Raw genomic sequence first — 22,142 nt, forward strand, 5'->3', positions numbered from 1 at the left:
CTGTCTTTCAACTCAGGCACCATTTGAGGTCAGATGTAAAGTTTGTGATTGCATTTTGCAGAGCAGCGATGATATTTTATTGAAAAGCATTCCGTTCATAATTGAACTGACAGCACATTGCTTTTGTCATAGGGCCTGTTATAGAAGGTGTCACGTTACTAACATTTTGCTGTGGTAACACACACACAAAAAAACCACAAGGCAAAATAACCTAAATCCTCACATTGAATAGACAGTTGAGATCACACAAATGTAGATTTCAGGAGGTTTGGGGTTTTACTCATGTCCTCTTTTCTTTCTCTGTGTCCCTGTAAGGGCTATTCAAGTGCAGGTCAGTGCTACTGACCTATATAGCCTAGACTGGAGGGAAGCAGCGCAGTGAAATATACATTTCTATAACTTAGTGGCTCCATAGAGTGGTGGTTTACAAGGAAAAGATCGCTGGTTTCATCCATGGGAGGAGGCACAAATGTCTTCAGTGTTGCTTCATGAAGAGCTACCTACTGTGGTGACTCCTTGTGAATAAGAGAGAAGCTGAATACATATATGTATATACATATATACATCTGTGCTGCATTTGAAATAGAAGTCCCCAAGTCCCGATGAAAGATACCACCAAAGGTGGTTGAGAAAAAACAGAGCTAAGGTCCCGTGGGACCTTCAGTTCCAGACAGACAAGCAGCTGCTGGCCAACCAACCAGACACAGTGGTGTCTGACAAGGAACAGAAGACCACAGTTGTGATAGATGTGCAATCCCAGAGGACAGCAACATCAACAGGAGCACGACAAAATAGAGAAGTACCTGGAGCTGAAGGAACAATGGGAGCAAACGTGATAGGTTGAATCCAAAGAGGTCTCAGTGGTAACAGGAACTTTAGGACCCTGAAACTGGAACAGTGGTTCAACAGATTCCAGACACAACATCAGAGGTCTCTGTCTGGAAGAGTGCAGTTCAAGGACCTGTTAAGATACTGCAGAACTCTAGAACTCCTAGTTCTCTGGTAGAGGACCTGATGCTAGGGGAAAAAAAGGGTGATATAGATAGAGGAGAGCTATTTTAAGTTTGTTGAATTTAGCTTTTGCTTGTGTGGCTTAATCATCATCATCAACAAATTACACACACACACACACACACACGCACACATGCACACACACACACACACACACACACACACACACACACACACACACACACACACACATATAAGCTTGGATATTGTTTTTGTTTTAGATGTGTAATATCATTGAATTTAGTGTGTTTTAGATGTAATATTATAACATGTGATGTTGCTACAAGGATTAGCACCACAAAGAAGTCAGCAGAGAAACTGCACTTCAAAGTAATGAAGACAGAATTCTATAGGGAGTGCTTGTACTGTATAAACTAATAATAGTTATAAGGTTCCGTATTATAATACAGATGACTAAATTTAGGTACTGTTGCATCAAAGTAGAACAAATGTATTGATCCATTAGCTGACATTTAGCAGTGCTAAAGAAGTAGTATATGGAATAAAATGTGACTATCATTTGCTTTTTTTTAAAACTTAACAATATAGTTTTAGTGCCAACAGCTAAACAGTAAGTAAAAGTCATTGTATAAAGCAATATAGAAATGAATACAGAATGAGGTACAAATGGGTAAATGGGATGCTGAAATAAAGCCATTTTCTTGCAGTCTCTTTTAAAACGTGCAAAAAGAAGAACTTTGCAATGCTAGATCCTCCCTGGCCTGTTTAACAGACCGGCCTGCTTAAGTTAAGAGAATTAATGTGGTCTGTGTACTGCAGCCAATATTTGTAGTGCCTTTAGCACTGCTAAAGTGCAGTTCAATACATTTGTTCAAAAACCTGAATACATGGAACTGCCCTTTCAATGAAATTTCATGTCCAGTTCAAGTGTGAGTAAACTAGTATTAGTTTGGGCAGTACATGCATCTTCCAATTATCTTAGAATTATTTATTCATTGCTTAGCAGCATCCCTGCTGACTTGTTCAAAGTAGTCAAAGTACACACACACACACACACACACACATATATACCCTGATGTCACGGCTGGCGGAGTGAGCCGTGTGGTGTGGAGGAAAGGGAGGACCCAAAATGCAGCAGTGACTGATGATACGAGTGAAGTTTATTTACAAAGTGACAATGGCAGAAACGGGCAGTGAGGCATGACAAAACAACTGAAGAAACCTAAACTGGGAGAACTAAATCACAAACCTGAGACCATACAAAAGGGGTGCGGGGCAGAGACAGGAACACCATAGAACGCAGAGATACACGGAAGAATGCAGTGATACATGGATGAACGCAGATGAGCCGACAACGAACACAGACCGACACCCACTAAATATACACACACAAGGTAATCAGGTAATCACACACAGGAGGGAAGAACAGCTGAACCTAATACACCTGGGGACCGGAGGAGACAAGCTGAACACAATAACAACAGACACAGACCTTCAGAACAGAACAGGAAATCCAGAACACGAGCCTTCAAAATAAAACAGGAAACAGACTGATGTACAACACAACACGGGGACATGAACAGAGCACCAAGGACAGACACAGGTAGGGCTGACAATACACCAAACTTCAGGTTAACCCTAACTAATACAGATCAGAAAAAACGCAAAACGCTGGGTCAACGACCCAGGACCATGACACCTGAACAGGGTCCAGTAACCATCACAGTGGCAGATATCCAAGAAAGGGTCTCCAGTATGAAGAGTTGGACAGCACCAGGGCCCGACATGGTTCACGCCTACTGGCTGAAGAAGCTGACTGCACTCCACGAGCGTCTGGCAGCACAAATGAACCAGCTGCTAGTTAACGAGAGACACCCGGAATGGCTAACCAAAGGTCGGACGGTCCTGATCCCCAAGGACCCCAAGAAGGGACCGGTCCCCTCCAACTACCGACCAATAACCTGCCTCAGTACTACATGGAAGCTCATGTCAGGCATCATATCGGCTAAGATGAACAGGCACATGGGTCAATACATGAGCGGGGCACAGAAAGGAATTGGCAAGAATACCAGAGGCGCAAAACACCAGCTACTGGTAGATAGAACAGTCAGCCGAGACTGCAAGACCAGACTGACCAACCTGTGCACTGCCTGGATTGATTACAAGAAGGCCTATGACTCAATGCCCCACAGCTGGATACTGGAATGCCTAGAATTGTACAAGATCAATGGGACCCTAAGAGCCTTCATCAGGAACTCAATGGGGATGTGGCGTACAACACTAGAGGCCAACTCCAAGCCCATAGCACAAGTCACCATCAAGTGCGGGATCTACCAAGGAGATGCTCTGTCCCCACTGCTGTTCTGCATAGGCCTGAACCCCCTCAGTGAGATCATTAACAAGACTGGCTACGGATACCGACTACGGAACGAAGCAGTTGTCAGCCACCTCCTGTACATGGATGACATCAAGCTGTATGCCAAGAGTGAACGAGACATCGATTCACTGATCCACACTACCAGGCTATACAGCAATGACATTGGAATGTCATTCGGACTGGAGAAGTGTAGTTGGATGGTAACAAAGAGAGGGAAGGTAGTCAGAACTGAGGGGATTGAACTACCAGAAGGCAACTTTGCAGACATAGAGGACAGTTACAAGTACCTGGGGATCCCGCAGACGAATGGGAACCATGAAGAGGCCTCTAGAAAAGCTGCAACCACCAAGTACCTGCAGAGGGTCAGGCAAGTCCTGAGGAGTCAGCTGAATGGTAAGAGCAAGATCTGGGCCATCAACACGTACACCCTGCCCGTGATCAGGTACCCTGCTGGGGTAATAGGCTGGCCAAAGGAGGAGATAGAAGCCACTGACATAAAGACAAGAAAGCTCCTTACCATGCATGGAGGGTTTCACCCCAAGTCCAGCACCCTGAGGCTGTACGCTAAGCGGAAGGAAGGATGGCCCCAACTGACCGAGTGCTCAGTGAATACCTCAGGCAGCAGAAACCCAAGAAAGAGGAGGGAGACGAGGAACCATCATGGAAGGACAGGCCCCTGCACGGTATGTACCACCGGCAGACAGAGGAGGTGGCTGATATCCAGAAATTCTACCAGTGGCTGGACAAAGCTGGATTAAAAGACAGCACAGAGGCACTAATCATGGCAGCACAAGAACAAGCTCTGAGTACAAGATCCATAGAGGCTGGGGTCTATCACACCAGGCAAGACCCCAGGTGCAGGCTGTGTAAAGATGCCCCAGAGACAATCCAGCACATAACAGCAGGGTGCAAGATGCTAGCAGGCAAGGCATACATGGAACGCCATAACCAAGTGGCCGGCATAGTGTACAGGAACATCTGTGCCGAGTATAACCTGGAAGTCCCGAGGTCAAAATGGGAGATGCCCCCAAGGGTGGTGGAGAATGACCGAGCTAAGATCCTGTGGGACTTCCAGATACAGACGGACAAAATGGTGGTGGCTAACCAACCGGACATAGTGGTGGTAGACAAACAGAAGAAGACGGCCGTAGTGATCGATGTAGCGGTTCCGAATGACAGCAATATCAGGAAGAAGGAACACGAGAAGCTGGAGAAATACCAAGGGCTCAGAGAAGAGCTCGAGAGGATGTGGAGGGTGAAGGTAACGGTGGTCCCCGTGGTAACCGGAGCACTAGGTGCGGTGACTCCCAAGCTAGGCGAGTGGCTCCAGCAGATCTCGGGAATAACATCAGAGATCTCTGTCCAGAAGAGCACAGTACTGGGAACAGCTAAGATACTGCGCAGGACCCTCAAGCTATATATGTACTTTTTTTTTTTTTTTTTTTGCCTGTCCTGTTTGACTCTTTTGCCATCAGAATTGTTGTCTAAAGGCAAAGAAAGATGCCCAACGGATTTACTTTACCAAATTGACCATCCCAGCCTTGCCGTAATGGTCCATTTGATTCACCTTTTATTGTTTATTTTATTTTCACTTACTGAATACGGGACAGACTTGACTGGGGGAAAGAAGGGGAGAAAGAAAGAGGGAAAGAGAAACAGCTGAGAAGAGGGACGGGGGAGAAGGGCAAAAAACAAAAACCAACAGAATGAGCAGAAAAAGAAAAAAAATAAGAAATAAAAAATGCATATATCAATCACCTGGATCACCTGCTGAGAAAGAAAAAAGAAAACAAGCAGAAGAGAACAAGAGTAATAGAATAAACGGCATCACAATGATATATGGGAATATGACAGCTATATATGTATAAAGAAAAAAAACACCCAGCACGCCCCTGCAGGCGGTTTATCCTTCAAGCTCGGGTCCTCTACCAGAGGCCTGGGAGCTTGAGGGTCCTGCGCAGTATCTTAGCTGTTCCCAGGACTGCGCTCTTCTGGACAGAGATCTCCGATGTTATTCCCGGGATCTGCTGGAGCCACTCGCCTAGCTTGGGAGTCACCGCACCTAGTGCTCCGATTACCATGGGGACCACCGTTACCTTCACCCTCCACATCCTTGGTATTTCTCCAGCTTCTCTTCTTATATGTATATATATATATATATATATGTACATATACACCAGGATATATATATGTATATATATATATATATATATATATATATATATATATATATATACATATATATATATATATATATATACATATATATATATATCCATCAGCTGCCTATTTTGTGTGTGTGTGTAATTTGTTGATAATAAAGATTAAGCCACAGAAGCAGTTGCTAAATTCAATAAACTTAAAATAACTCTCCTCTAAGTCCTTTTTATAAGCAATGTTGGCATTTACTGTTCACCGTATAATCTGTCCTTGCAAACTGGCTAAGAATCAACTTAAACTGCACTCTGTCCATTTCCAGAAACAGAGACAAATTTGAAAATTATTGTGCGCCCAAAATGAAAAAGGCACATATATGCGTGCCAACCTGTGAGTGCGGGAACTGTAAAAGGTCCAACTGAAGATATTTATATACAAGTTTGGATCTTCGCTTGCGTTCAAACATTTTATTTCACAAATACTGCAAATGGCCTTTATTAGTAGATTGTGATTCATTCTGCGATGCTTGTTGACATCCTAGTTAAATATAACACCAAGCTTTCCACAGTAGTTGTCGAACAGTACACGCCCTGCTCTATTATCTCAATATTTATCTGTGAAAAAGCGGCAGAAATGTGGCGTATCATTGTTCTTCTTGCTGTCGTTATTGCTGGTGTCAACTGTAGCTGTGTTAGTTATACATAATTACCAAGTGTGGCCACATTTGATGGTGCCTTTGAGTGCATATTCTATTTGATATTTTCAGCTGAATGTGCTCTGTCAGTATATTTGGGTCACTTCTATCTCAAGGTTACAGCAGGGTGGACGGGTTAGATATCTCTTCTCAAAGCATATCCAGAGACTTTAATCAGTGTTATTGAAAGCCACAAAGGTGCAGGAAATTGCTAAAGGCTGAAATCCAAGACATACATTCTCATGACAGTATTCATTATCATTTTTTTGATTGGAGATCATGTGCTGGAACATTCCCAGTAGAAAACAGAGGGTACATTTTCCTAGACACTTCCTAAGTCTGGGCTTCACAGGCAGACTCTCTTTGTCTTAGGAACAAAAATCAAATTCCCAAGCTTATTGCATCTGTCCCGGAGAGGTAAACCGGTAAAAGGCAATTAGCCTCAGCCTCCCAGAGGATCACCTCCACAGGGAGGACATATGTTTGTTTGTTACATTTTCAACGTTCAGCTGACAGTGGAAATAACTTGCATGCTCATTTTAGGTCAGGAGCACAAAGACTGTAATTTACTGTCACAATAGCTAACACTGAGTTTAAATCAGCCGTCTCTGTCTCAAAGTCTCAACTGAGACAGTGATAGAAAGTTTTAATTGCCTTCATTATTGACACATTTGGGGTCTCCTGAGATCTTTTTTCTCAAATAAAAAACTAAATAAATAAAAAAAACCACACATTGACTCTGTTTGCTTCCTCTCTAATTCCTTTCCAAGCTGTCCCTTGCTGTGTAAATATACTTAGGGATTTACTGCAATGACATTGTATGTCAGACCTGGCTCCCACCTGCCGTTATGTGTCAGGGTACTTAAGGCTAATACGTGGACTAAATCCCCTTTTAGTGACATCTGTCATATCAGAAATGATGAACCTTTAGCTTGTGCCCTTCTGAGACTGTCATAGAGTTTGAAGGTCAAATGTCTGACCATAGAAAAGTAAAGTAACTTCTTTTTCTGAATGAAATTTCCAGGGATGTTGTATTTTGTGTCAGGTTGGCTACAGACACAGTGCATCTAAACCTGGCTTGCCTCTGCAATTACACAAGGTTTTCATCATCTCATTATGGTGAGAGATGCCCAGCATATCAGAAGTATGGTGTTCGTGTACAGAAACTGGATTTTGAAGTCAAGATGTACAATGCAATAATATGCTGCAGATAAAAGTGTTTCCTACGTTTGCTGTGAGATCCCTCGGGTTTTGCTTTGGGATAGGAATTGTCCTCTTGTGAGCACAGGCACATTCGTAGTGTGAGCCAAGTGAGAGTGGTGGGAGGAAGAATTAAACGCAAAAGTAGGAGAGGTCTGATGCTTACAGGCCACATGTGGATGCGAGGTAATTTAGGTGTTTATGATGGGTTCTGAATTTTAAATGACTGCAGTCTAACTGCATCTCAGTAAAAGCTTAATAATATAAGTGAATATCTCAATAATTAGTTCTTAACTAAGCTTTGGCAGTAAAAAAAAAAAAAAGAAAAAGAAAAAAAAGTGAACTTCTGCATGCATTTTTATTATTTCATTATTTGATGTTATGTTTTGTGGAAAAGACTCAATGGCAGGGCACACTGGAAAAGGTTCAGGGGTTTTAATGATCATAATTCAGAATCATAATGAGAATATGCAGTTATTCAGTAATTTACTGAAACGGGAAATTCATTTTCTCCGTTTCTTTGCAGAGATCGGTCCAGCTGCTACCAGATTATTTTGCAGGTAAAAGTGTTTTGTTCTCACAAGTTTCTGCTTGAGGTAAATAGTTATTGTCTTTACAGGAAAGGTTGCAGATGCGTCTTCAGATTTCATGAACATGGAGGGAGGTAAGAAAGAAAAAGCTTTCCCACAGTCTTGAGTGCAGGTAAGTATTTCTTAGTAGGCGAGAGTTAGACTGAGCAGGTTTCTTCAGAAGGCAGGCAGGTACACCAGGACAAGATGTGTGATACAGAATAACCTTTATCAGAGTCAGAATCACCCCTATTTACCAAGTATGTGTACACACTCAACGAGCTGAGCTCCGGCTATAGCTTTGCTCTCAGTGTGCAAAACAGCGACAACAGGACAACAGACTATACCAACAACACGACATCAACATGACACAGACAGTAACAAGAAAATTAACACTTTTTTGGTGCAGAGTAATGTTGGAATAGAGTTATGGAATAAATCATAGTTACTATATATACACCACATACATAAGGATTGGCTATGAATACATATGTGTTATAGATGTGCACAACAGAATAAAATTACATGCGATGAAGAGAACCAGGGTTATATGCTACTGGTTACTGTTGATGAACATCAGGGGTGCAAGTGCAATTCGGGGTAGCCACACCCACTTCTGGGTGGAGATAAGCACTGTCATTTAGGACACACACTGCAAAAAACGATTTTCAAGAAAGTAAAAAAACCCTTGTTTATGGACATTTTTTCTTATTTTTTGTCTAAAAAGAAAATATATTCTTAACAAGCAAGTTTTGCACAAGAAAATAAATCTTATTCTAGGAAAATATGTCTAACTTTTCCTTAAAAGGATATTTCAGCTCATCTTGAGCTTTATTTACCAGTTACAAGGTATGAAAACCGTTTGGTTGAAATTCCCTAATAAAAACAAGATTATTTTTCTCATTTCAAGAGTAAGGCCACTTAAACAGCTGCTCAGTTTAAGAAATGTATTTATTGACACTAAAGTGTAATAAAACTGCTGTCAAGTTTGACAAAACATGCACAAAAGCTGGAACTAAAAGCACATGATAAACATGAAATACAGGCCCATTTGAAAAACAGAAACGGCATAACTCATTCACTTTAGGCCATGTCAAACAGATTAATAGATCAGCATCAGACAAGTATCAGTACACATATCTTCACTGTGGCAATGCTACAATCGCATTCAACTGTCAGATTTGATAGAAAACTCAACAACAAAACTGTCCAAAACAATAACCTGATAATACAGTTCATGCATGTAAAGCAGTGTGCCTTTTATAAAACATCTGTTGAACTCATGTGTAGTCCAATTACATCACACAGGTAATATTTCATGACTGCATATGTCATATCTTTGTGTGTGAAACTGTAATATGGAGTGAAATCCATAAGATTATCAGCGGATATCAGCTCCGTTGCTTGTGCCATGTTTGGAATCTCTATCTTATATGACATGTAATCTTTGTCATAACAAATGGTATTGTGCTGCTGGAATTCAAAACAGTACAATGATGAATTGATCACATAGATATTTTTCACAAGCCCAAATATAGGTAAACCACTAGAACCAACAGCACAAACAATTAATGACCTATCCCTTATGTATTTGTTACCATTTAGATTAAGCCATTTAACAGTCACTGCATGGTTTACTTCATCATTTCCAAGGAAGACCCTCATTTTTTCTTTTAAGTATGACATTATGCTTACTTCTGAGGTTGGTCCTAATGTGCATTCATTGGAAAAAATGGGGTGATCAAAACTATCCACATTCTGACAACATTCATACATTTGATTATGCTTTATTAAAGATTTGCAAACATTTTTAAAATTTATTTTTGACGCCCATTGTTTGAAAAAGCAATGTTTCGATTCAAATCTCATGCACATATGACGGACCATTGGTCCCAAACGTTTAATTTGGCTTGGTGTATGAATCAAATAATGTTGTTTTGGTGTGATGTTGTTATATGGGAATAGGGCTTTCATGTGCTTCAAGTGCTGTTCAATGAGGATTTTCAACTTGTTAATAGTCTGCAGACTGATGACAGGAGCAAGTAAAATCTGAACTATCTCAATGAGTTCAAGAATGAATGCGTAGTGTTCAGTACCTTTGGCTGCATCAATCAGAAATGGCAAAATTTTCAGAAGAACAATCATTTGCCCCGAGGACTGCTTCAACTTATTGTCACTGGAAGCTAATGTACTGTAGGTAATAACACTTGGTTTATCTCTAATATCAACTGGAGAGTATGGGAAACCAGTCACTGCAGCATTGAAGAGATCTAAGTCTAGCTCTCCCATGAGAACTAAGTGTTTCAACACACACTTTATTTCTAATGGAGCAATCCCTTCAAAAATTACATGCATCATGTCTTGGGGTGTTTGTTGGATCAAGTTGAATGCTGGGAAATTAATAAGTTTGCTTCTTCTGTTTATTCCATATGTTGTTTTTAAGCTGCTTCTTAGATACTCTGTGTTGGCCTTCTCAATTTCGCTACATTGCCGGACATGTCGTTCAAATGTCCGTTCCTCAAAGTTATCCTCATCAAAATAAATTTGCATGTCCTCAAATGAACATTCACACTGCCTGCATTTACTATGAGCAAACCCAACACCCTCTTTAAACCCGCAAAGCTCATGTTGCGCCAAAGTGTCTCCACATAATGAAACTAATGCTCCAAATATTTCACGTTCACCATTTCCAGTTTGAATTTTAACTCCATTATATAGCTTCCCTAAGTCCTCATGCAGCCTTTGCAAGATTCCATCTACACCACATTCAGAAAGCGCACTCTTTTTTGCAATGGCAAGTAGACGAATGGCAGGTAGTTTTGATCGATATTTAGGATTAATGTTTCCCAAAGTATAATAGAACATTACCAACTTATTTTTGGAGGCATGAGACCCAAGTGGGTTACAAATTTCAATTTCATCTGAGTAAAGGATAATCTGTAAGGCAGAGGGGTGTGCAGAAAATAAACGGTGAGACTTCATGAGTTCTCCATCTATGATATCATATAAATACTCATTTCTCAAATTTTTCTGCTCATCTATCAATGCCAAAACTCTTGGATGGGACAATAACTGCTCCAAACTTCTGACAAGCGGAACATAATGAAAACATTTGGGCACAGTAGTGAGGAATCTTTTTTTCCCTTTTTTTCCCATGACAGCAGTATACCCAACACAAACCTCCTCGGACTCCACAAAATTGAAATTTCTCTTTATCACATCATCCTGCCTGTATGTTGTTGAAACAGAGGCAAATGGATCCTCAATCTGGTCGAAGACTGCCAAAACATCTTTTTCAAGTCCACTTCCATGATGCTGCTGGAAAACCTTTTGTACCTGACTTCTCAGATTATTGACCAACGATGCCTGATACTGTTGTAATGCTGCAACGACATCATTCACACCACTCTGAAAAACAGACAGAAAGGACAAACGACATCTTAGTTGTTTGCTATTAAAAGAGATTTATTTTTAGCGAATAGACAACTTATAATGTAAGGACTAATAACGTACGTAGCTCTGCAACCAAAAAAACTGCATAGAATTATTTGACTGTTTCTTATAGATTTTTTCCCTCACTGAAACTGAAGGAAAAAAAAAAATTTTTTAAATTCCTTCTCGGATTTCTTGCAAAACTCAAATTTTTAGTTTAATTAAGATTACAATTTTCCTTTTTAAACTGAGACTAAGAGTTAGGTGGCAGAGGAAGGCTTGTGATGGGAGCAACCCTGAAAAGGATAGGCGGAGGCAAATGGATGGATGGCTGGAGACTATGACTGCCTTAGGTAAACTAAGGCAGTCATAGTCATTTGTTGGAAAGTTGGAGGCACATACAAGTGATGCTCGGTTTTGCATAGTTACTATTAGGATAATCAGAATGAATTAAAGGCTGTTACAGTTTAGGGAAATTGTTAATAATAAATGATGAAAAAAAATAGAGCCACATGTTAAAATAATCATTCTAATTTTGTATGAGCACAAACCTGTGAAAGACGATGTTTCTCTCTTGCAGTCAATACAAGAGCTGTTGCTTGTCTGGTAAGAACATCGTGGCAGGAGTCATCCTTCAGAAAAGAGAAATAAATATAGGAATGTTATAAACTGGTAAAATGTTTTATCAAAAGAAGTTGTTATTGTTCAGTAGTGATAGACTCACCATAGATTGGGATGATGCTACTCCATCTGCGAACCCGCTTGGACAAGCTGCTGAAATGTTTGGAGTCGAGGTATCATTGTTGGTCTGGGATGGAACAAGGGGCCTTTGCGAGATATGGGCACCATCATCGAAGCCAGAGTACAATGTCTTATTATTGTCAAAAGTACCAAAATGTTCGGGGCACACACTGTCTGGATCATGCTGTATTGTGTTTTGATCAATCACTGCATCTTCTCCTGAGTTCAATCTGGTGTCTACAGCTGCATCCATTGTTGGCTGGCTTGTTGGCTGGTTTTCGACCACTGGATCAGTCCTGTAGGCCCACATGTTACTCAGACTTCTGTTCTCCGCTGATGAGGGTTCCCTCCTAGAACTGCAATTGAGATTAATTGATTAATTGACTAGTTAAAGATATTAATTACAAGCTACACTGATCATTTCTAAATAATTCTATTCTGCATTTGATAATTTACTCCAAAATATGTATGTTTTCAGACTGAGTTTAATAAATTGTTACTAATTTATTGCTGATTGATATTTGGTAGCTTAACTGTAGTTTAAAAGCTTTAAAAATCCTCAAAAACCTAAACCTGGAAAGCTAAACTAAAGAACACAGGAAACATTGAAAATGTTGCAAAAACCTTACAACCTGGAGCAAGGAGCATGAGACATGAAAACCTGAGGGAGGGAACACAGATGACACAGAGGAGAAAATGCAGACGATCCGACAAAGAACAGAGGGAAGCACACACTAAATATACACACACACAGGGAAACGAGGAATTGGCAGACAGGTACGAAACACAGCTGACACTAATCAGATGAGAAGAGACCAGGGGGAAGGGCAACAGAATACACTGATGCAGGGCATGGGACTATCAAAGTAAAACAGGAATAAACATGAACATCAAACCAGGGACACTTGACTCAAGACAAGGGAGGCACGGAGAACACCTAAACACAGGAAATAATTAACAAATAACCAGGAAACTAACTGAAACAATGAATATTAATAAACACAAACAACCAAGGAGACTCTGGACCATGCCCATTGGTTTATTTAAAACAAAAGTAAAAAAAATAAATAAAAATGGTGTTTTCTCTATTAGGAGAAATTAAGCACTCAGAAAAATTGTTTAGAAATAGCATTGATGTGGATCATAAGGAATTAGCATTAACATATCTACTGTTAAGCTGTAAACACAAGTAGGAATCTAACATGAATACTTTATATGATTATTTTCAAAGATATCAAAGTATATAGTCAGTCTCACCTTACAGATTTTTGTGTCCTAGTCGATCCGCTGCATCGTCCATTGCCAAGGTGGTCGGAGTGTGTTCGACGAATGTGATACCAAAATGAATTGTAAACACGATATTCTTTGACACATCCATCTATGCCACAAACTACACGGAAATCTGGACTATGGCTATGTGCAGAATTAATATGACTCAGTAAGGATTTGAGGGTCAGACCCACAAAAACGAAGCAGATAACACAGCGCCAAATCATTTTGTTTCACTGGTCTGTGAACCGTTTCTCCCATAAAGCCAAGATGACCAGGATTATTCCATTAAGGGGTAGGAATGGCTATCCTAATTCGGTGCCTTATAACAGCTGTACTAAGTAATAGTACCGACATGTCAGTATTTACTTAATATAATCTAACTAAATAGTTAAATCTTTAAATATATAGAATTTTATAGATATAAAACAGCGAACTAAACCATTTCTGTACACAACCCCATACTCCTGAGTTGGTACAGTCCAGCTTCGTGCCTCTAGCTTCGCGCCTCTAGCTTCGCGCCTCAAATTTGGATTGCAGGATTAGTAATATTTTTGGGTCCGGGATACAGTGGTACAGTGTGAAGAAATTAAGGCATGCGATGGAGAAACTGGACGAAATAACAATTGCCACCCTGAAAGGTATGTGACTGTTTTGTTTTTTCTATGTTTTGTGTTCTGCTATGTTGCATGGTAAGTCGCTAGCATGGCAGGCTATACCCGGTTGTTAGCTTAGCTTGTGCGGTTAGCTTAGTTGCATTAGCATATTTAAATATGCTAGTGCTATTACACTACATACATGGGTATTTCTGAAAACGGAGATTTTCCGTTTTCATTTTAAAAATAATCCCGTCCACACGGAAACGCAGAAATGAAGGAAAACGCTGCTAGGAACATGCCAAAGCAACAGGTGGCGATATATTCCTAACCATGTAGAAATGTTGGCCAATCAGAAGTCTAGAAGCCTCGGTGGGAAATAGTAAAGAAAGATGGGGCATAGAAGCAGAACCCAGTCTGGAGGGACAGTAACTGTGTATATGTAAGTATTTAAACACTGCAGAGAGTACAATTAACAGTAACAGTATTGTAGAAATTCATTTCACCGAAACAATAACGTGGCGCACAAGGCCCACACCTTTGACGCTGCGTTTTCTCCGTTTTTCTCGTCCACACCTAAATGCAAAAAAGGAGTTTTCGAAAATATCCACCCTGGCAAGCGTTTTTAGAAATCTCCTTTTTCAGTGACTGAAAACGCTGTTTACATGTGGACGAAAGGTGCAAGCGAATCACAAATATAATACTTTTTCCAGTCAATGGGAGGAAGGTAATTTAGAACCTGTGGAGCAGTCAGGAGGGAATATAATGGAATAGAGTATTGTTTTTAAATGGTAAATATTAAATTATGTTTCTTGTGCATCCTGTTTGTTACCCAAGCAAAGCTGTCAGCTGGCTTGCACATGAGGATGATGCAATGTAGTGATAATTGGAAACTCCTATTGCAGAAGCAAATGTTGGAGAAGACCTGCTCTCATCACTTTCACGAGATGACATCAAAGATCTGTTTCCTGGTCCTGAACATTTCCTCAGGCGTCGGGCTCTATGGCTTGCAGTGCACAAATGTGAAGAAGTAAGTTCTGTCCTATCGCTGTGTGACAAAACTGAGAACACACCAGCTTGTTTTATGCAGTTTCAAGTAATTCCACCAATACTCACTTAACAGATAGACAGTAGAATCTTCTTTAGTTTTGATTTAAATCAAGTGGCCCACACATTTATTAAATATACATATTTTTTATTGTTCAACACTTTACTGATATTTTGTTGTACTTTCTTTCATGTGTAGAGACCTAAAGTTCTTGTGCAATTTTATGTGAAATTAGCCCCATGTACACTGTATTTTAGAACAAGACTGCTGCTGAAAAAATGCTAACAACTACTGGAGATGGTGACTTCTCCAGAGAGGAACCCAGCACTTCTAAGTTTGTGACTATGTCCAACCCAGAGTACATAGTCTTCACAGACAGTGAACTTGAGCAAGCTCGACATTCCTACTTTGAAAAGAAGCGGCTGGGGACAGAGTGTGCTGAACCTTTGTCAAAGGAACTCTTTTGTCGACTTGTAAGAAACACCATGACAAACATGATTTCGATAGCAAGAGCAGCTGAAGACTCCAGATACCCCAGCAAACATGAGGTTGATGCCATGGCAAAGCGATTAATGGAGTACTACCCAATGCTTAAAGAAACGTGTGGTGAGTGGGTAAGTAGCATTTGCTCAATACCACTCTGTGTTAATCATGAGTGATGTATCTTATCATCTTTTAATTTTTACCGTTTGTACCTGTTAGGAGCATGTTGCTAAAAAGCTAATGAAGAGACTCTCCAATGTCAAAAGTCCAAGGAAGGGCAAAAAACCTCCTGCGAAGAAGCCAAGAAAGGATGGGAATGAAAGCGTTGCAAAAAGTGACAGCAGTGGGGAGTCCAGTGCATCAACTATTATTCTAGATAAATCACCAGTTAGATCGATGGGCACCCCAGTGCACCACCAGGATGGCAGTGATGAAGAATGTAAGTATAATATAATGCACCCTCTTATTACAGCCTGAGTGTAAATGTGGTTTGGACGATCCTTTTTTTTTTTTTTTTTTAATTCTGCTAACAATGGAACACAACTACTTCACTGTTTATCTTGGAATCTTTGTGTTCCATTTAATAGTGACAACTTCACAGGATTAATGAACAATTTTAAGATAGGTGGTTAGTTAATTTGTTGATCTAATTTACAGAAATATTTTGGTATTTTTGTATTATTGTTTTGCACCAATAACAGATATATAAAGCCTTACTGTGGCAATAAATTATTTACACACCTCTGCTCTGTGTGTTTAGCTGGTTCAGCTGACTTCTTTGACAGCCAAAAAACCCAGGCAAGACACTACAAGACACTTCAAGAAATATACAAGACCAAAAAACCGAACAAAGCTGCTGTTACCCAACTGCTGAACCTGGAGTTTGAGTCTAGAAGACAATTCATTAACTCTGATGCTATAAAGGAGCAGGACAGAGCAGTGAAGATACTAGAGGCATATCCTTGTTTCAGAGAACTGGACCATGTAAGCAGCACTTATTTCTTTTAGCCATCCTGTTATTCCTTTGGGGACATTTTGATATGATTTTCAAATTTCTTAAATACTGGCCCTCATGTTTAAATTGTTATCACTTATTGTCAAGACCAGATACAGAGCTAGACAGATCTATCTCAGTTGGGTTTCTGTCTGTATTTTTCAGGTCCTTGATGAGCTGCGGAGAATTATTCAACCATCCAACTTGAAATACATTTCTGAGATGAAGGATAGATGGGAAATCTTCTACTCGAAGGTGCAGTTTTATGGTGTCATGAAGAAAGTTATGAAGCCGCCAAAAACTTTGGATGGAGGTAATGCTACAGTATCTTGATTTGTCTACATTTATGCTTTGCAGATTACATTATTTGCAATGCTTAATGGTGTTGCCCTGTCTTATTTTTCTTTTTTCAAACCAGTGGAACATGCAGCAGCTGTGTTCAGAGCCCTTCCCGTGCTTTTCCCTTCCAGCACAGTACCACCTAAGAAGCTGGGCATCTGTAGTGAGGCTTTTTTCCATGTCCTAAAGGTAAGGCTGCAATATTCTATGTGTATATATTGTTGAATTTTGCAGTTACTCATGTTTTCATTTTATATATTTTACTGTGGAGTCAGTCAAATATTCTTAAAGTTCAGATCCCCATAACATGTTGATGTTAATAAAACCTACAAAAAAAGTTGATCTATTTTAAACTGTAATGCAACTCAAAAATTGTATTTCTTACGGTCTTGTTCTAATCCTCTTTTTTTCTGTCATGTAGACTTCAGAAGACCCTGAAGGCTACCTGCGTCAGCGACCCCTGGCTTGTCCAGTTCTGCTTGTCTCTGAAGGCAACTGCATGATAGCTGTTGGAACCACACCAGTGAGCACTTTTGACCGGAAGGATCTTAATGAGGGACTGCTCTATCTGATGGCATATTACTATGCCCTCCACCTCACATATCCAAAGTGCATTTCCACGCTGCTGTCTGTCTTGCAAACTGAAATACTCAAAGACTCCATCCATGACCGAGATTCAACCCCCTCTTACAAGAAGGCGCTTGGTGAGTGGAAGTCATTCATTGAGTGAGTCTCTCAGATGACAGACTCCATCTGCCTTGTTTATCAGACTCAGTGTTGGTCAGTGAGGTTGTTTTTTTTCTCTCTAGAAAAGTTATTCAAATGTAAAACACATGTTTGTTTGTGTGGTCGTTAAACTTGTTCTTCTAAAATGTTATGTAATATAGGATTTGAAATAGTGATTGTTTTAAGCTTCAGCAAAATTTATTTTTGATACCAGCCATGAGTGTGTTATACTGTTATTATTCATGTTAAGAGTATCTGGAATATGCACTTCTTATATTGGCCATGTTACACAGTACCCTGCTGAAATGTATAATTTTAGACATGATTCTCCTGGAACAGACCTCAGTGAGTTACTGACCCATTGCTGTGTCAATAAAAGTGCAAAATCTAAGAGTGCTTTTGCTGTCTTAATTTAAGATGAATTCCCTTATTTTTAGTAGCTTTTTGAAGAGATGGTGTCTTATTCTCAGGAATTTTTGCTGATTATTGTTCTCAGAGTCGAAACATAATTCTTATAGTTAGCTCAATCAAGAAAGAAACAATTCAGTTTTAAGAAAATTTGTCCTATAGTAAGGTGTTTTTTTTTATGTGAAAAATCTAAATTAAGGTGTCGAATCTTAAAGTAAGCAAATAATTCTTGAAAACAGCTTGTTCAAGAAAGCATAATACTCATTTTAGGTACAGATTTTCTAAATATCAAAGTATCTTTTACTTATAATAAGTCATATTTTCTTCAAATAAGCATACATTTTAGACAATTTTGTCTAGTTAAAAGGCATATGGCAGTTAGATTAATTTGCTAGTTTTAAGAATTCTAGTCAAGCAACTTTTGCTTACCCCATTGGCAGATTTTTTTGCTCAAAACAAGAAAATTTTGTCAGATTTAAGAATATTTGGCTTGTTTCAAGTATAGCTGTTTTTGCAGTGCACCAAAGGCATGCACATGACAGAGAGACACAGATGAGAGGGAAAGCAAGTGTGAATCTGAGAGGACAGGGGGACCATTACAAATAATTGATGAGACAGTCTCCTCTGATTATGCATGCTTATCAGACCATGTTTTTAGTAGGTAATAACTGCTAAGAAGTAATATTGGACAGCATCAAATAAGACAGTGTTTTCTTTTTTCAGTACTGCAGCTATAAAGTTCAAATTGGTGTTTCAGTGGTAATTAAAGAGCTCCTAAGTGGTTCTTATGCAGAAGTGCAAATTACATCTCATGGCCTATGAAAAACTCAGAAGCCTTTTCAGAAGGGTTAGGTTAACCCTAATCCAAAAAAAGGCCATGATACATGATGCAACTTATCCCGAAAAGAAGTAACAAACGGTTACACAAAACAGACCTTCTTCTGGATTCTTTTTCTTTCAAGTTTTGCATATTTATTATACTTTTGTCTCATCTCTTCAAAAGCAGAGAGCAAACACGCAAAGAACGAGAGGAAAGTCGAAATGACGTGCGGCAAAGGTCATGAATCAAACAAAGCATGCTGCAATTACAGTGCCTCTTAACCACAAACTCATGTAGCTGTTAAACAAAGCAGAAAAGTCGGTCTTAAAGTGGATGTCGTCTGTGAGCCGTACACTCACACATGAGCGCGCTACATAAAAAAAAGTCTATGTAATATGTCATAATAAAACAGTTGCAATTTTCTTTTTCATTATTTATTTTTAAATACTGTTTGGACTATTATGTACTTGGGGTCCCCCATGGGTGTATCCGTGTACTTAAACACAAGATGTTCAAACGTCCCCACAAAAGCTTCACCAACAACTGTGAAGAAGAGTATTTTTGTGTGCATTTGCCACATTTTATGTATGGAGTATTATTGCTTTATGGTGTGGCTATAAACATATTCTTTAGCTTATTGAGCAAATATTTTGGCAGTCAAGCGCTAAGAGCCTGCGAGTGGATACAACAATTAAATTATGTAAATGTTAACAGTGTTTAAACAGTGTTTAAATGATAGTTGAGTCTTTTTCTCTGTTCTGATTGCGACATTGGAACTAAAATGTTAGATTTGCTTATGTAGTTACTGTGTGTGATGAGTACTCTGCTTAATTCATCTGGGCTCAAATGTGCCATCGACAACACTGTATGTGTTTAACAATTAATTTCTCAACGTGCTCTCATTTAATTGCATCCACACATTTCAAATATTGTTTTGCACTAAAAGTTGTTACAATTTGTTATCACAACACAGTTTCTCAGCAGAAGCTACTGATTTTTAAAAAAAATTTTAATTAAATTCTTATTTTCAATGTTTTGTTTTTTTTTCCCAGCAAAGGTCTCATAGGGATACAAATCTCCATAACAATTTAAGTTAGTTATCCTTGAACTGTTAAAGTAACCTTTTCCTCCTTGTTACCATAATACGTTGTGCTTGTGGTTATCAAATCCTGCCTGAAGCTAAGATTGAACTGTAAGATGGTATATTCAACAAAAGATTTAAGAAAATTGCCAATAGTACAGAGGCCAGAATGTGGACATATAATATGCAAATTGCAGATGGCTTTTTTTTATTAATATTAATTAAAATTAATTCATGTATTCCAGTGATTATATCGGCAATATTCTGAGCGCCCTCGACTTGTTGAACAGCAAATGACTGTTTTCTATGCAGGCCTTGTATTTGATTAACATGTTTATCTTGGGAACATGCAATTATGAAGCCTCCATTAGCTCTCCATTGTCTTCCCCTTATTGAAATGGATTTTTCTCGTTTTCGTGGTGGCCGATCTTTAATTTAATCTGGTCTGTGAGGTAGTATGAAAACATCAAAGGTCTCTGAGGCAGCACCTTGCTCCCATCCTAAGTAAAGCCTCGCTAACTCACTTTCCAAAATAAATGCCCCCTCCACATAATTGGTGGCTGAGGATCCGGCTCATGCACGCTCCATTTTTTCTTCTTTTTTCTTTTCTTTTCTTTTTTTTTTTGCACGAACCTCCCTTGCGAAAACAGATCTTCCATTCCCGAAGCCGCATTACTGCATAGTCACTGCGCCAGAATCCCCATGGCAACAGACATGTGCAACAGTCTGCCCGCTCCACCCGCAGAGCTCTTTCCTCAGTCAGCTTTAGAGTACAAATGTGCAGCATCTTCCACAATGATCTACAGGGGTAGATGCAGTAGAAGGGAGAAAAGATACATTTCATAAGTAATATGTCAACTAAAAACATCTTTTAGTTCCGTTGGTTGCCATTGGAAACTGCAGAAACTGAGGATGTGGACTAAGGAGCAACAAGCATGGGAGGCAGGCTGGAAGTAGGTGGTATATATTCACTGTGACAAGGAGAGACAGACTCTTGTTCTTAGAGGTTTCTGGCCCATAGAGCAACATCAAACCGGTTGAAAGAGTAGGCTCTGTAACTCTGCACTTTTCATTTCTTTCTTTTTTCTTTTACCATAAAGTTACTGGATGACCAGCATGACACACAGCAATACACCTCTTCGCTTTGTCTCACTTTATTTCTCTTGCTCTCTGACTCTTTCGGATGCTCATTGTCTGCCCCTCTCTTCCTTCATTCTGGGTTTCTGCTCAGTTTGACCTTAACTGTAATAATATTGTGAATTGGGGTTACTGTGACGAAAGAAGCCGGGCTGACCGGTAACCCCTATTTCCTGCTCCTACAGCACCTCATCACAGTAGAAAAGACACATGATTTCTCAATCCACACTCTGCAGTTCCCCACTTGCACTGCTTTCTCTGACATCAGCTAGGACCCAGACTTAAAGCTCACTTCTCCTTCAGTAAGCTCTCTCTCTCTCTCTCTCTCTCTCTCTCTCTCTCTCTTTCTTAGTTTAATTCATTGACTTTCCTGCCATTTTTTCCTGGTCACACCCACCCGTTTTCCATAGGAGGGTCACCTGAAGCACATTTAACCTGGACGCAGTTTCACTTCAGCGCTGTCAGTATTCATGTTTCACCACAGTCTTTTCTGTTCTCTTTCTTTATTTTCTTCTCTCTGTTCTGTCTTAAAGGTTTATCATTATATAGCCTGTTTGCATAACCTCCCTCTGTTTTTGACCTTGCAGAAATCCTTGCATGAATCTCTTTCCACTCTCCTGTTTTTTTAGATGTTTCTGTTCACTGGGTCCTGAATTCCACTTTAAAATGTTTTCTGTTGTTGTTGTTTTAAAATCAGCTAGCATGGATTATGCTGGCTGCTGCATAGCTGCATATTTGAAATCATACAGTATACATGATCTTAATATATAGGATATATTAAGATCATCATATATTAAGAGTAATACGGTAAAAAACAATACAACATAAAAGGAAACATGGTAGAATATGTGTATATCATAAAGATCACAGTTTGCACTAATGCATATTTAATCCTGTTTCCTGTTCCATTCCATTTTTTAATCTTATCATTTATATCTTTTATCAGTGGTATTACTTTTATTGTATTTTTATTGTGTTTCATTTAAGGTGAAATTGCCTTTGAACTTAGTTTTACTGTGTACATTGAAACAAAGGAATTCAATCATTGAGTGCCAAATCAAATTTTGGTAACATTTTAAACCACATTCACTAGTCATAC

General features: G+C 39.4%; 2 protein-coding genes across 2 annotated transcripts; one reads left to right on the forward strand and one right to left on the reverse strand.

The window, feature by feature from the left end:
- Positions 1-8,839: 8,839 nt before the first annotated feature.
- On the reverse strand, positions 8,840-13,662 carry LOC147337729 (uncharacterized). Its single transcript, XM_086262931.1, has 4 exons — positions 13,400-13,662; positions 12,126-12,498; positions 11,953-12,033; positions 8,840-11,377 (listed from the first exon to the last, which is right to left on the reverse strand). Exons 1-4 carry the CDS (start codon positions 13,636-13,638, stop codon positions 9,230-9,232), a joined length of 2,841 nt encoding a protein of 946 aa, XP_086119057.1. The 5' UTR covers positions 13,639-13,662; the 3' UTR covers positions 8,840-9,229.
- A 286-nt stretch (positions 13,663-13,948) lies between these two features.
- LOC147337730 (uncharacterized) lies at positions 13,949-17,965 on the forward strand. Its single transcript, XM_086262936.1, has 8 exons — positions 13,949-14,052; positions 14,913-15,037; positions 15,313-15,669; positions 15,758-15,977; positions 16,299-16,522; positions 16,698-16,845; positions 16,951-17,060; positions 17,293-17,965. Exons 1-8 carry the CDS (start codon positions 14,013-14,015, stop codon positions 17,599-17,601), a joined length of 1,533 nt encoding a protein of 510 aa, XP_086119062.1. The 5' UTR covers positions 13,949-14,012; the 3' UTR covers positions 17,602-17,965.
- The last annotated feature ends 4,177 nt before the right edge of the window (positions 17,966-22,142 follow it).

Source organism: Aulonocara sp. 'chitande type north' Nkhata Bay, linkage group LG2 (assembly GCF_057382095.1).
Source record: "Aulonocara sp. 'chitande type north' Nkhata Bay isolate Kocher_YH1m ecotype deep benthic linkage group LG2, A_spYH_male_GT1.1, whole genome shotgun sequence".
NCBI classification, from domain to species: domain Eukaryota; kingdom Metazoa; phylum Chordata; class Actinopteri; order Cichliformes; family Cichlidae; genus Aulonocara; species Aulonocara sp. 'chitande type north' Nkhata Bay.